Source organism: Eutrigla gurnardus (assembly GCF_963514095.1).
Source record: "Eutrigla gurnardus genome assembly, chromosome: 20".
In the NCBI taxonomy this organism is placed as follows: domain Eukaryota; kingdom Metazoa; phylum Chordata; class Actinopteri; order Perciformes; family Triglidae; genus Eutrigla; species Eutrigla gurnardus.
Genome location: NC_139931.1, coordinates 4,939,042 through 4,955,705, shown reverse-complemented (window position 1 = coordinate 4,955,705; position 16,664 = coordinate 4,939,042). Strand labels below are relative to the sequence as shown.

Below are 16,664 nucleotides of genomic sequence, written 5' to 3'. Positions count from 1 at the left end.
GACAATGTTCTTATACTGGCCTCCCGCCTGCTAATGGAGCAGAAAGTGACTGATGCAATTAGCTCTAAGAGAAGTGAAAAGAAATGAGCGCATAGCACAGAGTGTAATATTCCAATGGAGCCGGGGGGGCATAGGTGTGTGTTGGGCATCAGGTGCAGAGGGGGAAGACACATACACACATACACACACACACACACACACACACACACACACACACACACACACACACACACACACACACACACACACAGAGCAGCACCGTTCACACCCATTATATAAGAGAGTACCAGTGGTGTCACTTCTTTCTTTGTTCCTCTCTCTCTCTCTCTCTCTCTCTCTCTCTCACACACACACACTCACACTCACACACACACACACACACACACACACACTCACACACACACACTCACACACACACACACACACACACACACACACACACACACACACACACACACACACACACACACACACACACACACCACACACACAACACACACACACACAGGGTGGGTTTGTAGGGAGCTAAAGAGGTATGTGCAGTGGGCAGACAACATGTTGAAGCCTGAGTGGTAGCAGACGATTACTTCCACTGGGCTTCTCGTGGTGCTCATGCACACGTCAGGCACACCGAGCAGATGGCCGGGCCCTGGGAGAGAGATGGTAAGGGGATGACGGGAGAGAGAATGGTGAGGGGATGATGGAGAGAGATGGTGAGGGGATGATGGCTGGGAGATGGTGAGGGATGACGGGAGAGAGATGGTGAGGGGATGATGGGAGAGAGAGATGGTGAGGGGATGACGGGAGAGAGATGGTGAGGGGATGATGGAGAGAGATGGTGAGGGGATGACGGGAGAGAGATGGTGAGGGGATGATGGGAGGGAGATGGTGAGGGGATGATGGGAGAGAGATGGTGAGGGGATGATGGGGAGAGAGATGGTGAGGGGATGATGGGAGAGAGGGGATGATGGGAGAGAGATGGTGAGGGGACGATGGGAGAGAGGGGATGATGGGAGGGAGATGGTGAGGGGATGATGGGAGAGAGATGGTGAGGGGACGATGGGAGAGAGATGGTGAGGGGATGATGGGAGAGAGAGATGGTGAGGGGATGATGGGAGAGAGGGGATGATGGGAGAGAGATGGTGAGGGGACGATGGGAGAGAGATGGTGAGGGGATGATGGGAGAGGGATGGTGAGGGGATGATGGGAGAGAGGGGATGATGGGAGAGGGATGGTGAGAGGATGATGGAGAGAGATGGTGAGGGGATGATGGGAGAGAGATGGTGAGGGGATGATGGGAGAGAGATGGTGAGGGGATGATGGGAGGGAGGGGATGATGGGAGAGGACGGATGGAGGAACGGGCTCATTGGAGGAGGAGAATGTCTGAAGAGGTCGGCCATAGTTCAGGTCACTCCAAAGTTCAGACTCCAGATGTGAAAGGAAGCTGAAGAGGTTGAGGTGTCCTGATTTTTAGTTCAGAGTATTTTTACTTCCCATAATGAGTCTAACGTCTTATGTCTTTTAAATGCCGTAATATTTAGCTTCCTGTAGAAATGTTTAATTTCTGAACCTTAGCCAAATAATCTGATGACATCACTCTACAAAGCTCCTCCAGAACTGACTTTGCTGTGCAGAATCAGCGGAGTGCCCCTTTAAATTTGGCTAAAGTAATAAATCCTGTTTGCTTTAGAACTACACGTCCCATAGACCACCAGCGATGGTGACACTGTGATGTCATCCCTGGGACTCTAATGATGGTAATTCCCTGTCTGTTCTGCCAAGTTCTGTTTGTTATGAAACCAAAATAAGTTGCTGATGCTGGGAAAGTAAAAATGGATCACTTTCCAAAATACAATATTATGTCTCCACTTTAATAACCACTCAAAACTGTCTTCTAGTCTTTAAGAAAGAAAAACATTTATTATGCAAAAGAGGGTTCCAAACGTCAGCAGCACGTTAACAGTCGTACCTTTTCTCTTCCTCGGCGGCTGCTTGTCTTCGTACGGCAGAATCTCATTTTAGGACGAACCTCTTGAAATAGAAATGGATGGAAGGACAGAGAACCTGGGGGATGAAGTCAAACTGAGAGAAATGGGAATAAGGGAGGGAACGGCTGATGTCTTGGGACAGAAGAATAAATGAAGTTATTTTAGAAATTGAATTATTTCAGAATTAGTCTTTGAGTGGCTTTGCGGAGGGTGATACGGTAGAGGAGGTCAGGGAAAGACCGACGACCCACAACCAGCAGGAGAAGGAAGGAGCTCATCATCCCTCGTTCCCCAAAACACAGCTGGTTCACAAAGATCAGTAAACAGGATTAGAGTCATCAAGTAAAAGCAGACCATCATAGTTCCTCTATAATACGAGGAGACGAGGAGATGGATGTCACCCCGTATTTGACATTCAGACAGCATGAGTGTGAATATGCTGATTCAGCAGTTCAGCTCCACCGCTGGGAGGGAGTTTCCACTAGATCTCGGGATCTGGTCCTCAAAGGCTCCCATACTAAACATAAATAAAACCATGAACCCAGTCCGCCATGTTGTACTGCCACGATTCTACAGTCGGTCAGAATGGACAGATAAGTGAATATATGAATGGGTGATGGATGAATGTGGCAGAAGAGGCAACGTGGGACGGTTAATACAATATTAAATGTCTTGGACAAACCGGAGAGTATGTGTGTGTACACATGCCTCCTCTGGGCCGTGGCGCCATAAAACATACACTTATCATCCCGAGGTATCAGCCGGGCCGAGCCCCGACTCCGTAAATAAATCATATCCATAGAGTGTGTTCAGTATGTTAATGTCATTTTAATGCCATTTAGGGAGATAGAAGGAAGAACGCATGTGACCGCGGCGGTAAATGCAATCGTATTAATCATCATGTAAAGATAATGCCACTGAATTATTGATGCGTGTGAAACCTAGTGGTGTGTGTGTGTGTGTGTGTGTGTGTGTGTGTGTGTGTGTGTGTGTGTGTGTGTGTGTGTGTGTGTGTGTGTGTGTGTGTGTGTGTGTGTGTGTGTGTGTGTGTGTGTGTGTGTGTGTTTCTGTTCTTTAAAGGAACACATAGAATAGAGGGAGGGGAAAACACCTTTTAAGCAACTATTCTTTTAAGATTTGGTCTGAATACGTTGATGCACACATACCTCTTTAGCTCCCTACAAACCCACCCTTTGTGTGTGTGTGTGTGTGTGTGATATGGATGTGCCTGCCAAACATCATTTACTGTTGTGGAGCCAAGGAACGGTAGCCTTTGTGTGACGACAAACTGCCCCAATCGGATTTGGCCGGGGATTCTCTCTCTCTCTCTCTCTCTCTCTCTGTCTCTCTGTCTCTCTGTCTCTCTCTCTCTCTCTCTCCCTCCCTCCTCACCCTAAAATCCCCCTGTGATGCTGCCGAGTTGAGACAAGGAAAGATAAGCCATCCTCTCTTTTGTTAGTCAGATTTCTACACCGCCCCGTTGGAACGGGAAGATCTCGCCGGCGATGGACTCGCCCGTTACTATAAATACCACAATATGCCAAATTGATACCAGTTATGACCTATTTTCTTATCGTTCTGGTTCGCCTTCCACCATTACTGTAGCAACTCAGCTCATACGTATGAAAACAGAGGCGACATATAGATTCCCACATCCCTGTATGTGCAGTGTGTAATACATATGAGATCATTAATGTATTCATGCTAAGGATGAGACGATATCTGATAAAAACACTCTCAACAGTCGAATGTGTTGAATTTCCATCATTGGGATTATGGGAAATATCACTATTAAGGTAGAGAAGTAAAAAAAAGACCATCTTATTTATGATTATTTATTGTTTTTCACTAAGAATTCGAACACAATGTAAAGTGAATGTATGTTTCAGTGCCATTTTAATCACATTTTGATGATTATCGGGATAATATCGTGAATTATTTTCATCGTCCCATCCCTAATTAATGCAGCCTCCATCTCCTCCGCTCAGATCTTCAGACTCTGGGCTTCATAACTCTCCTGTAACCTCCAGGAACTGCTGATGAAAAGCATTTTAACGGTTTCATGATCCAACTGATACTGCGATATTAATAGTGAAATGTAATATTAAAAAATGATAATAGAAGCAGCGGCAGGATGGTCTAGTAATTATTAAGACAGTGCTTTAACCAGAAGGCTTGAGTTTAATGGCTCTTGACAGGAAGAGTCCACCGTGCTCAAGTGCTCTTGAGCAAGACAGGAACGAGGGAGCCATTGTGAACACGTTTGAAGGTAAATCAGGACTTAAAGAAAGTATTCTATGGTTCCAGGGAGGAATACACATCAGTTCTGTGTGATCCTGCAGCTGGTGGGAGAGACGAGGCATCTATTAGGCGTCGGTTCTCCCTCTGCAGTGGATGGACTGAGATTTGGATGATTCCTCCCGGTCTGATCTAACAGCGTGGATGCTCAGCGGGGGGTTAGAGAGGGACGAGCGGTCCTCTGCTTGTTTTTTAAAAACACCGGATGATACATGCATTATTCAGCCCACGACGGAGCCCGTCCGCTGGAGTTTCACTTTCATTACAGAATCAAACGGTGTGACAAATCCGAGCCCTCAGACAATAATCCGAGGCGGTCACCATACTTACAAAATGGGCAATGCGGCTGCGGTTTTCTGTCTTTCTGCAGGCAAGCGGGGTTTAAACTATAATGAGAAACTTTAGAAACTGTTTTATTGCATTTGTTAACCGAAAAAAAGGTGTTCTGATAAGGATACTTAGAAATTCAGGCTACTTAAACACTGTGCACAGACAGCAATTTGCAATGAATTGGACTTTTTTTTAAAAATACATTACTGTCTGCATACTTTAAAAAGTGAATCAGTGCCTATTCTCAAAAAAGATCATCTCAAGTACATCCAGATCCTCATCGTCACACATAAAGTAGCAGGAATAAGCAATCATTGGTTACATATGACTAGAGGATTATTGGTTACTATTTTAGAGGTAAAAACAGCACACAAATGTCCCATAATGCTTCATTTCAAAAAGCATCCGCACCAAAGTCTAATCACTTGCTCTGCTGCCCTTTCCATGTATTGAGCTCTCCTGTTAACGAAGAGACAAAAGAAGCAGGATTGCAAACATCCCGTCCTTGGTAGCTGTTAAATCTGCATGAGTCACTCCGTTGGGCTGAGAAGACATTGTTTGGTAAAATGTGGATTGTTTTGTAGCTCCTGTTAATGGGGGGGAGGCTTTGTAAACCAGACTAGTTTCTCATGATGTCAGTGCTTAAACCCCCGAGCTGGTCCCGTGAATCCATCATGCACCAGCAGCCTCTAAAGCACGCCGTCCTGTCGGCCAATCCATAAATCGGCGGCGGTACATGGACACATTATGTGACCATGTGTTTCATGCCCTTCTGATTTCCCTCACGCTCTGCTGTTCAGCACACCTGCCCATATGTCTTACATGATGGTGGACCCACACACACACACACACACACACACACACACACACACACACACACACACACACGTTCAATGTTTTATGCTCTCTGCGCATTGACTGTTCAAGGAGGTCCTGTGAATGTTATCTCTGTAGGGAGATGGGGGGGGGGGGGGGGATGATGATGTCACCGCGTGCCTCAGCTCTGATTGGTGCAAAGCAACACATCCACATTCAACTGAGCAGCGTTGTGAGGCTTTGCACAGCTTTGCTTTAAGCTAAATACTCACAATAGCGATGCTAACATGCTGATGCTAACCAGCTGCAGTGTTCACTGTGTTTACCATCTTAGTTCAGTGTGTTAGCATGCTAACGTTTGCTTAGCCGAGGCTGATGGTTATAGCTCTGCAGGTCTGAACTAAGATTTCATTCATGGTGGTGCAAGAAGAGAAGTCAGGGGATCACTAACATCATTATGATCCGTCCTCTGGGCACCATGAACGATCTGCATGGTCACAGAAACTCATCTAATAGTGGTTCAGGTATTAGTCCGGACCAGAGTGGTGGACCGAACAACACACTAAGAGATCCCTATGGAGTCGTGCTGCTAGCATGGCCAAAATGAATAAAATAGCATTTATAATGTAATACCAGAACACTATTCCCCACGCTGCATTTGCTGTAGCCTTCAGCTCTATAATATGAAAACCAAATTACCCCACTATGTCACTCTTGTGTTCAATAATACATGCACATAATATTATTAGCATGCACAACATTGCAAATAATGGAATAGCTCAATGTATATGACTGGTCGGTGTCTGTTACCGTCACTCATAGAACCCATTATAAGCCCAACGTCAATCTATGCTGAAGGTTGAGTTTTAAGATCTTGTAAGCTGTATAACTGTCTGAGCAGCACAGCTTGCTCCTGAATCATCGGATGCGAGCATCACGACCATAAAGAATGGCCTCTCTTACTTGTTAGTCATTTTCTCTTTTCTCTCACCCCTCCGCAACTTCCTCTCAAGGCCGCCTCCCTGCTGTACGTGTTTAATAATGTTTCTGAAAAAGAAGTGGTATAGAAGAAGAAAGATGCTACCTGAATGTGTGGGCCGTGAATTAACCTCTTATCTCCCCCTGTCTTTCTCTCTCTCCGTCATCATCTTTCCACCCTCCTCCCTGCCGACACCTTCTATCTTCTTCATCCGTCTTCATCCTTTTCTCGACCAGGGGATGAAGTGGTTTGGCAGTATGTCCCTCAGCAGCAAAAGGAGTAAGAGGAGGAGCAGAAGGAGCAGCGGTTGCACCAGCAGCGGCGGCGGTAACGGCGTGCTGCTGCCCCTCGCTCTCCTGGTGGCGGTGACCCTGATCGCCGACCCCGCGGCGGCTCAGAAGCAGCGGACCGGCAGCGCCTCGGAAAAGGTGCCGGTCCTGAACATTGCGGTGATCCTGGGTCGCACGCGCTACATCTCGGACCGGGACATCCGGGCGCTGTGGAGCAAGGAGGACCCCATCGACGTCAACGTGGTCACCCTGCTGGTCAACGAGACCGACCCCAAGAGCATCATCACCCACATGTGCGACCTGATGTCCGGCACCAAGATCCACGGCGTGGTGTTCGGGGATGGCACCGACCAGGAGGCCATCGCCCAGATTTTGGATTTTATTTCCTCGCAGACGCTCATACCCATCCTGGGCATCCACGGAGGGTCGTCCATGATCATGGCGGATAAGGTACGGAGGATGATTGCTGGAAGGGTGTTTTATGGGTGTTGATGGATGGATGACGCTGACTGGGTGAATGGACCAATTACACATTAGAAATGGATGATTTGTAGGATTGCTGTGGTTTGGATTGAGTTGCTGAAGGTTCCGGCTTTGCGTCTTTGCCGGATCGAGGCGATCAAGCACTCGCTCACCTGTCGCCTTTCACACATTTGGCTGCTGAGGCTGTGAAATGGTAATAACATCATATCACGCGTTGCCTGAACCAGGCTAGCATGATGTGGATGAGGTAAGTGTTGGAGAGTAAAGCAGGTAGAGAACAGCAGGAAGGGACGAGGAGCGGTGAGAGGAAACACGGAAGGGAGTGGGCGTTCGTACGTTTGGCGAATGTCAACTTGCGTGGTACAGTGGCGTAATCTCTGAAGTCTCCATTCATGCTGCAGGATTCTCTCAGACAAAGGCCGAGCGTCCCGATTGGTTTCCTCAGTTTGAATAGGCAATGCCCCTCACCTGCCAATCACTGCGAAGCGTGAATAGGAAGAGATGAGCGGCGCATGATGCCGAGGATTCGTGAGGCGACGCTTAGCTCCCGGGATTCATCAGGTTCACAATGAGGGTATTCTTATCTGTGTTATTTGCCCGGGAGATCAAAGAAGGCTTAGCCAGTGTGCTAACCAGACTTATAGATGCTACGTATAGCAATTTGAAACGTCAATGTGTCTATTGTTAAAAATTTGACACATATCTTGGCGTAATTATTGTAATAAAAAATGGTATTCATAGTGTCTTTTCCAAAATTCCCACCGCACTTTTGATAAATCTAAGCTTCTTAAAACCAACTAGTGTTTTTTTTTCAGAAACCTTTCTTATCCATGAAGATCTGCCAGTGTGAGAAAATCTCATATCTTTAGCTCCAGAGAAGAAAAGCATCACACTTCCTATTTCATGCCTCGGAGCGAGCGCTCTCCCTTCCTGCAGATTTCCCACCAAATCCAACGCCGTGGCCCACAATGCAACACTGGTATCACCTCGGCCACCATCTTGTGTGTTTATAGTGAATATATGAAAGTCTTGGGGTGCCTTTTTTCAAGGGGAGGGAAGGAGAGAAGGGGAGAGGTGTTGGAGGAGGGTGTAGGGGGGAGGGAGGGAGGTGGGAGATGAAGGGGTGAGGGATAATCTCTTAGCTTGACCAGAGGCGAGGCTGAGTGGAGGGGAATTACAGAATGTCGTGATTGGCACCTGCACACACACACACACACACACACACACACACACACACACACACACACACACACACACACACACACACACACACACACACACACACACAGACACACTCAGACACACTCCTTGACAAGAGGAGTCTTCCAGATGAGGAGAAAACAATCCACTTTAAAGTCGACTCTCTTTGTTTCCTCTCTCACATTTGCCCGTCTCTCCTCCCACATTACCTGTCTGTCTGCGCTTCCTTCAGATTCACTTCACAGCGTGAACATCATCATTTCTTCTGGACATTTTAATGAAACATTAAAGACTTTTCTTGGTAGGTGGAAACACCAGATGTTCTAAGAAAGAGAATCTCATATATTAAATAGGAAATATGGCTTTGCTTAAGGCTAAATATGTAAATGACTCAATAGAGTTCAGAATATTTGCACTAGTCTTGAAATGTACGAGGAGTTTGAATCTGTTTGGAAACCATGTCCCACAATGCATCTTGGTTGTTATTCTATTCCAATCTTTTCTCAATCTTTTCAGCAAAATGTTTCAACCATATTCATTCATATTCAACCATAACACGTCGTAAAATAATAAAAGAAAATGCTGATTTGAATTCCCCAAAGACCAAAGTGACTTTTTCAGTTTTATCTTTTCTTTTCCGACCAACAGTCAACAATCCAAATGTGCTTCATGATTCATCAACTAATCTTTCAGCGCTAGTTGTCACCATAAAGTTCCTATTTAGCTATGTGTAAATGAACCCGAGGTGAAGACGCCACCTTAAATCTCTCTCTCCCGTTAGACTGAACAGTTTATTACACGATTAGAGCTCCTGTCACGACTCATAATAACAGCATAATGGCTGCGATAGTGTTAAGTGTGTGAAATCCACACACAAACACAGACGCAGCGGTTTAGCGAGTTCGGAAGTGCTTTTCCAACCCAAACAAGGATTACGATCCTCCCGGTGCGTCCTCTGCTGTATCCTCTCCTCGTGAGGTTTACACAGTCCTTTAAAGTTTATATAACTCCTCACCCTCCTGTAGGTTAAGGTTTATGTGGATACCCTCTGAAGTGTAAGGCGCCGAGTCTTTTTCGCCGCCTTGTTCCATGCAGATTTCAGCTAATCCTTATGTGAAATATGAGGAGAAGCTCGCCTCCAATGATTACGCCTTGTAAGACCCTCTGTTTTTTTTTTCATATTCACGATTACGCCTTCGTTCTGGTGTACGCAGACGTGCTTGAAATTTACCAGCATGTATATATATATATATATATATATATATATATGCTTTAATGCCCCAGCATGCACTGAATATACTCTGTGTGTGTGTGTGTGTGTGTGTGTGTGTGTGTGTGTGTTCCCTTCGCCCGTCACTTGGAGGCTAAATCTCTTGGTACTGAGGACTTCCAGTCAAAGCCGTTTCCATGTCAACCTCCAGAGAATATTATCTGAAAGCGTCCCTATTTCTATAAAAACTCTATTCACGCCTCATCTCCTCTCCGTCTTTCCTTTTCTTGTCTTTGTGTGTGTTGTCCCTCGGCCCGTCCTCCTCTCTGTCTCTCATGCCGGCTTTGTTAATTAGATAAATGTTGCAGTACCTCCTTGCGTTAGTCCCCTTCCATACGTCCCTCAGCCTTTTTTTTTTGTTGTTGAATAATGCATCACTCGCCTGTATCGAAGAGAATACATTATTGATTAAGGAAATGGAATGAATTTCTCCGTTAGTGTCCTGACTCTGCTCGATACGGCCCGTTCACGTCTTCTGCTGCAGCTGTTTGGACTTTTTTTTCTCTCTGTCTTCGTTATTTTTTGGAGCACACCTTGTTTGTTCATTCAATCTAATCACGGTGTGAACGCACCAGATGTCTTAACAGCAGCGACGGGGAGATGTCCCTCTCCGCTTCACTCCTCGAAGGGAAAACAAACACTTCTGAATAAAACAAAGTGTTCAAAGAGTTGGATTTATTCATGTTTCCCTGCAGTTTAACACTGCAGACACACACACACACACACACACACACACACACACACACACACACACACACACACATCCATCCCTTGAGCGTCCTAAACAACTGACACTGTATTCACCTGGGTTGATTAATTAATTATTCAGCCATTCAAACACATTAATGAGGACCTCGTCTGACGCTCGGACGCGGCCTTTTCATATCCTTCGGAATTCAAAGCAAACGCTGTGACCTTCAGATTAGCCTGCTGACATCTCCACACAAACACAGAAAAAAAGAAAGTAGTACATATACCTACTCAATGCTGCAAGGATTTTCAATTTGAGAATTGGGAACATGTCACTTTAAGAGTGACTACACCCAGAAATTAATCCTGCTAGTGCTGACTACGTTTGATTTAAAAATAAACGAACAACATTAATTAACAATGAAAAATCCTCTATTTAGCATTTAAGCTGGGATCGGCAACATCGGAGAAACTGGCAAGAGTACGCTAACTCTCAGCCAACTCGTTCCCGCTGACAGCAGCTAGCAGTTGACCTCCGAACTCCAGAATGTCACCAAGTCACAGACACCGACGTCCGGTCCCTATTGTTAGTACTCACAGCTGTCAAGCTAGCTGCTTGTGAAAGGCTCAGGCAGGTAGACAGACAGGTAGACAGACAGGTAGACAGACAGGTAGGTATATAATCATTTCATCCCAAACAAAATGATTGGATGGGTCTGATTTCAGTCCTGAAATACAGAGCCCACCCTCACTTTAAATGCATGCTGGAGGGTCTACACCCATTTATGATGTAGCTACTAGCGCCAGTCACATGACCACACCTAGCCGGTCTTCAACAGACTCATAAAGGTCCGTGCAGTAATGCGTTCCCTGCATTCATTCACTGCGGAGCAACTCTCAGAAATATCGACTCAAGTCACCGCTTTGATGAATTTCTTAATTTGTCATCCCAGGATGATCGTTCATATTGATAAACCCAAGCGCTCTAGTCCTCCTTGTGTTTGTGCCTCCATGTGTTTGATGGCGGCTGGAGGGGAAAAGTTTATTTCTGTATTATTATTTTTTTAATACCAACGAACCACAAACACCCGATGTAACTGCCAGCTTTAATGTAGGAGATGCAAACATTCGTGTGTGTGGTGTTATTGTGATCAAAGCACATTATTCATCCATCCCTGTTGTTGTCTAACCTCGGGCAGTATAATCACACACACACACACGCACACACACACACACACACACACACACACACACACACACACACACACACACACACACACACACACACACACAAGGACGCTGATGTTTGTTGCTTCCTGCTCGTGCCAAATAGCAAATGCGAGTGGAAAGGAGGGGAAGCGGGGAGAGTGAATAGAAATAACATTTTATGACATCACTCATGAGTTTGTCCAATTACTGTACGGAGACGTTCTGCTTTTTGTTGGGCTGAAATCATCACGCTGCCGTTTGACTGGAGCATCCTCAGAGCTCGCCACACACACACCTCCGCCACGGAAAGAATGTGATTGTGTCTATAATTCACCCTGTGTGTGTGTGTGTGTGTGTGTCCGGCTGCGATGATGACATCACTGGGCTGCTGTCGGATAAACTATCCCCTCGATAAGAATGTCCTCAGCCAGATTCCCATGGTAACACTTTACTTAGTGTTCCTGGGGTGTGCATCAGTATGTGTGTGTGTGAACGTGTGCAGGTTACTGTAAATATGAAAAACGTGTTGTGTGTGTGTGTGTGTGTGTGTGTGTGTGTGTGTGTGTGTGTATTATTCCAATAGCTAGATGCAGCTGTCTTGCAGATGAGAAATGGCCTCTCACACCTCAGAGGGAATCGATTTGAATGAATATGTGGGTCTAGAGGAAATGGAGCCGTTAGCTCTTTTTATGAGTATATTTCCCTCTTCTTCTTCATCATCTCCCTCTTCTTCATCCGGCTTCCCCTGATGCCGTCTGTTCTAAAGTATATAGAGTTTGTATTTGTGCCGCGTAGTTTGAGCTTTACTCTCCTCACGGCTTCCCCGTCGCTCCTCCCCTCCGTCTCCGAGGCCTCGGCTTCAGCAGCCGCTCACAGGGATAGACTGCGGTAATGTGTTCCCGATTCCACGAAGCACAAGGTCGCTCGCAAAGAAGAAGAGTGCATGTTAACGGCCGTAGCCAGGTAGAGGAGCCGGGTCAGGAGCTGTAAAAGCCCGCTCTGTAATAGAATCAGCTGGATGGGTCCAGGCAACGTGTAAAAACCAAAGTTATGACATCTCTCCCCGCTCTCATGTGATCGGACGAAGGCTGCATGGAAGGACTCGCTGCGTCACGTGATAGCTAAAGCTAGAATATGAACTGGATGCTGTACTGTTTTTAATCTCCTTACACTTCATCTCCATGTTAACCTTCTGCAGCTGCTTAGTTTCTTCTCTGTTTCTTCCCTGAAGCCGTGCAAGATGTTTGAGCAACGTTGCTTTTGGACGTCGATGACTCCACGCTGCTCTATCCAAGCTATGTGATTGCCATCATTACAGTACAGGTGTTTTCGTGTGCGTATCGTCGTGGTTACGAGGATAAACAAACCGCCACCTGGCTAACATCAAACTAATCCTCTTGTCTGTTTGTCGCTCCAGCGTACGCCGACTCCACTGACGTGTGAGTGCTCTCTTCACGAGTCCGTCCATCCGTCTTTTTCCCGGCGTGTGTGTTTCTTGTTGATTAACCCGAGTGTCTCGGCGGCAAATTGAATTTCTGATCTGCTTGACTCGACTCTTGTCAGCCGCCATAAGCCGACAGAAATACCCCCTACAATAAATATAATATAAGCTCGGCGACCGAGAGACTGAAGAGGCACGCGGAGAATAACGCAGCTATCACGGCTTTGGAGGAGAGAATTTTTGTCATCTCAGCTTTAAGCCTGACTAATATACAGATAACACATGCAATGCAGTCGCTGGCTTTGGAAGTCTTTTCATTCCTCGTCGCCGTGTCACGAGGCAAGTGCATCAAAAGAAGTCCCGTCGCCGACGCCTTCGCGGAAACGTTCCCTCGTTTTCACTAATGTTGAAATCGTTTGATTAAATTGTCTCCATTTGTTCTTTAAGCTGCAGGAACCTCGGCGGATCTCTCGGTACACGCCGCAAAAAACGGCTTCATTATGAGCGACAGCTGCTTATTAACTGGCAGCATCTTTCAGGAGGACTTGTCAATCACATTTATTGTGGAGGGAGACAGAGATGTCAGAGAGAGAGGATGGTATCTCCGACTTCATTATTACTTCCTACTGTCACTCACGCTGCAGATAAACATCAGCTAACTTTGCCCTGAGGGATGTTGACCTGATGGCTTATTTATGTTGACATGAATATGTATGTGTAACAACGGACGCATCAGAAGGGAGTCCAGATTGACGGCGCGTTCAGGGTCGGAGTTTTCTGGTCGGGGTTGTAAAGTTAGCATCCCTCGTAGACCTGCAGCCACAAGTCAGACTATTATTATACGACGGCGTAAACAATCCGGTCCTAATGAGAGGTTATCAGGAACATCAACGCCGTGACGTTTTTTAAAAAAATTATTCACAGCTGTGACACAAAATAATCTTTGAAGTTCATCAGCGAGGGTGTAATTAAATATCTCTTCAGTCATCTGTCCCAAAGATATCCAGAAGAATAATGGATCCTCTTGTCCAATCATGCTAATTTCAATTAGTTTGGAATATAATTAAAACCTACACACAAAAAAACATGAGGCTGCAAATCAACTGTTTTAAAGATTTCTTTTTGGCCACTTTCAAATTCATACTTCAGAAACTGGTTAAGACAGTATATATTCACCCCATTGCAACTTTACTAGGCTACCCATTCACCTGCTGTGTTAGTATGACATGTCTTTGCTTTTGAAGTTCTACAATCTCTCTGATAGCTCTCCAACCTGAGAGAAAATGCAAATGTAAAATGGCAGCGGTAGAAATGAGGTCAGCGAGACCGTTTCAGGGTGTGGACCTCGACATCGGTGATCAGGAGGGAAACCTGGGAGCCTTTAACAGAGGTGCTTAGTGATGAGCAGCCTATAATAAGAGCAGTGAGTGTTGCCTCCAACACATACTTCCATGTTCATCACATTCCTCCGTTGCAGCGACGTGTCTTTGTTCTGTGATTACTGGTGCAGTCCGTTCTCCAGGCTCCTTTCTGCAGTTATTTAAAGAAAAACACACTACGACGTCGTTCCCTTTGAGCTGCTGTGGGATTTGAGCAGAACTCCGACGTGCCGGGAGGTCAGACAACAGTCACTTGCTTTAAGTTTGATATAATTAGATGAGCAAAAAAAAAGGACCTCCCACTCCTCAAACTTCATCTTGGAAAAAGAGGGTCTGAGGGAGGAAGGGAGGCGGCAATTAGGTCATGAAAACATTTGCTTGTCTTTGTTTTTTCCTACCAAACCAGGTCTTCCTGCATTCCTGTGTTCTTTCTCTGTCATCATCATCATCATCTCCTCTCATCTAATCTTGAAATCTATCTGTCCTCCCTTCTTTCTTTCTTTCCCTCCATCGCATCCTAAAGTATTTGAAGATGGCAGTGAGAAATTTCTCCTACTTGCCTTTCTATCAAAGCCACGGTGAAAAGGAGCTGGCGACATCCATTCTACTCCGTCTATTTCTGACTTAAAGGAGCACATGAGTAAACATGCCACACACACACACACACACACACACACACACACAGAAATGCGTCTGCAGTGATGGAGCACAATCCTTCTCGCCTGCTTCCGGAGCTCCTCCAGCGTAGCGGCACAAGACCATTAAAATGGACCGCGGCCTCTCTGCTGCGGCGTTGGCGTGGGCTAGCCTAGCACCATGTTGGGGGCAGTGAGCTGTGCTAAAAGACAGGGAGCGGAGAGATGCAGGCAGCGAGAGTGACATGAATTAAATATCCGAGCCTCTTGCTTGTTTCACTCGTCTCTCTGTTATGATGGAAAAGCCCCGTGGAGCATGAAGTCAACCTTAATTGTTCTGAAGTAGCGGGCTTGGATGGATGGTTGGATGGATGGATGGATGGATGGATGGATGAATGGATGGATGGATGGATGGATGGATGGATGGGTGGGTGTAAGCATGGATAGATGGGTGGATGGATGGATGGATGGATGGATGGATAGGAGGGTGGATGGATGGATGGATGGATGGATAGGAGGGTGGATGGATGGATGGATGGATGGATGGGTGGATGGATGGATGGATAGGAGGGTGGATGGATGGATGGATGGATGGATGGATGGGTGGATGGATGGATGGATAGGAGGATGGATGGATGGATAGGAGGATGGATGGGTTGATGGGTGGATAGGAGGGTGGATGGATGGATGGATAGGAGGGTGGATGGATGGATGGATGGATGGGTGGATGGATGGATGGATAGGAGGATGGATGGATGGATAGGAGGATGGATGGGTTGATGGGTGGATAGGAGGGTGGATGATGGATGGATGGATGGATGGTTGGTTGGAGAAAGTGATGACTTGTACAAACGTCCCCGTGTGACGAGCAGCGAACAGGACTTTTGGGCAGTGGGGGTCTCTCGGGAAAACGGCATTATTCATGTTTTATTGGCCACTCAGTTTATTTGTCTCTCTCCGCCTCACTTCTCCCGGTCCACGTAACGTACAGTGAACGCTCTTAAAACTTAAAAAACCCAGGATGCTGCATCACATCCATTAGCGTGAGAGAGGACTTAGTCCTGTGGAGCCTGACGAGGAGCTGCAGTGTCCTTGTGTCTGACTGACGACTGGAAACCGCAAACTTTTAACCCTCCAGGAGTGAAAAACAGAATATTAATAGACTCCTTTCCCCTCCTTTGCCTGGTGGTTTGATAGAAACGTTGGCGTTTTGTGTGTTAAGTGAAGGTATGACGCATGTACGTATTTCACAATAAGTCAGTGAGACAGCTACATGATTGTCCTGCAAGACTTCCAACTCCTAACATGGAGCTCCGGTGGCGACGAACGTGTCCCTCCACATTTTTGTCTTCGCAGTTCAACTTTCTCATTTTTTTCTTCCCGGAGGGAACTATTTTTAGTTTTCAGGTCATTTGCGCGTTTGTCTCAGCACTCTGGGTTCTCTTGAACTCCGGAGTCCTTAATATGTAGTCCTTAAAGTGTCGCGTCACATCATGTAACTGACATGGCGCGGCGAGCTCCTTTCCCTGTTTTAGATCGCTGTGTTTTTTTTTGGGGGGGAATTCAGCTGACTTCAAAAGAAGAATGGGGACAACGAAGGAGTGACTCAACAGCTTTCTCCTTCAGAGAGAGAGAGAGAGAGATGGAATGAGCAC

The 16,664-nt window shown here is 46.2% G+C and overlaps 1 protein-coding gene across 1 annotated transcript in view; it reads left to right on the top strand.

Annotated features, from left to right (window-relative positions):
• grin2aa (glutamate receptor, ionotropic, N-methyl D-aspartate 2A, a) overlaps positions 1–16,664 on the top strand; it is a 126,902-nt gene that overhangs the window by 4,106 nt on the left and 106,132 nt on the right. Inside the window, exon 2 of the mRNA XM_084037259.1 lies at positions 6,649–7,152. Within this exon, the coding sequence (XP_083893385.1) occupies positions 6,652–7,152 (501 nt within the window). The 5' untranslated portion in view covers positions 6,649–6,651. The remainder of the gene's footprint in view (positions 1–6,648; positions 7,153–16,664) is intronic.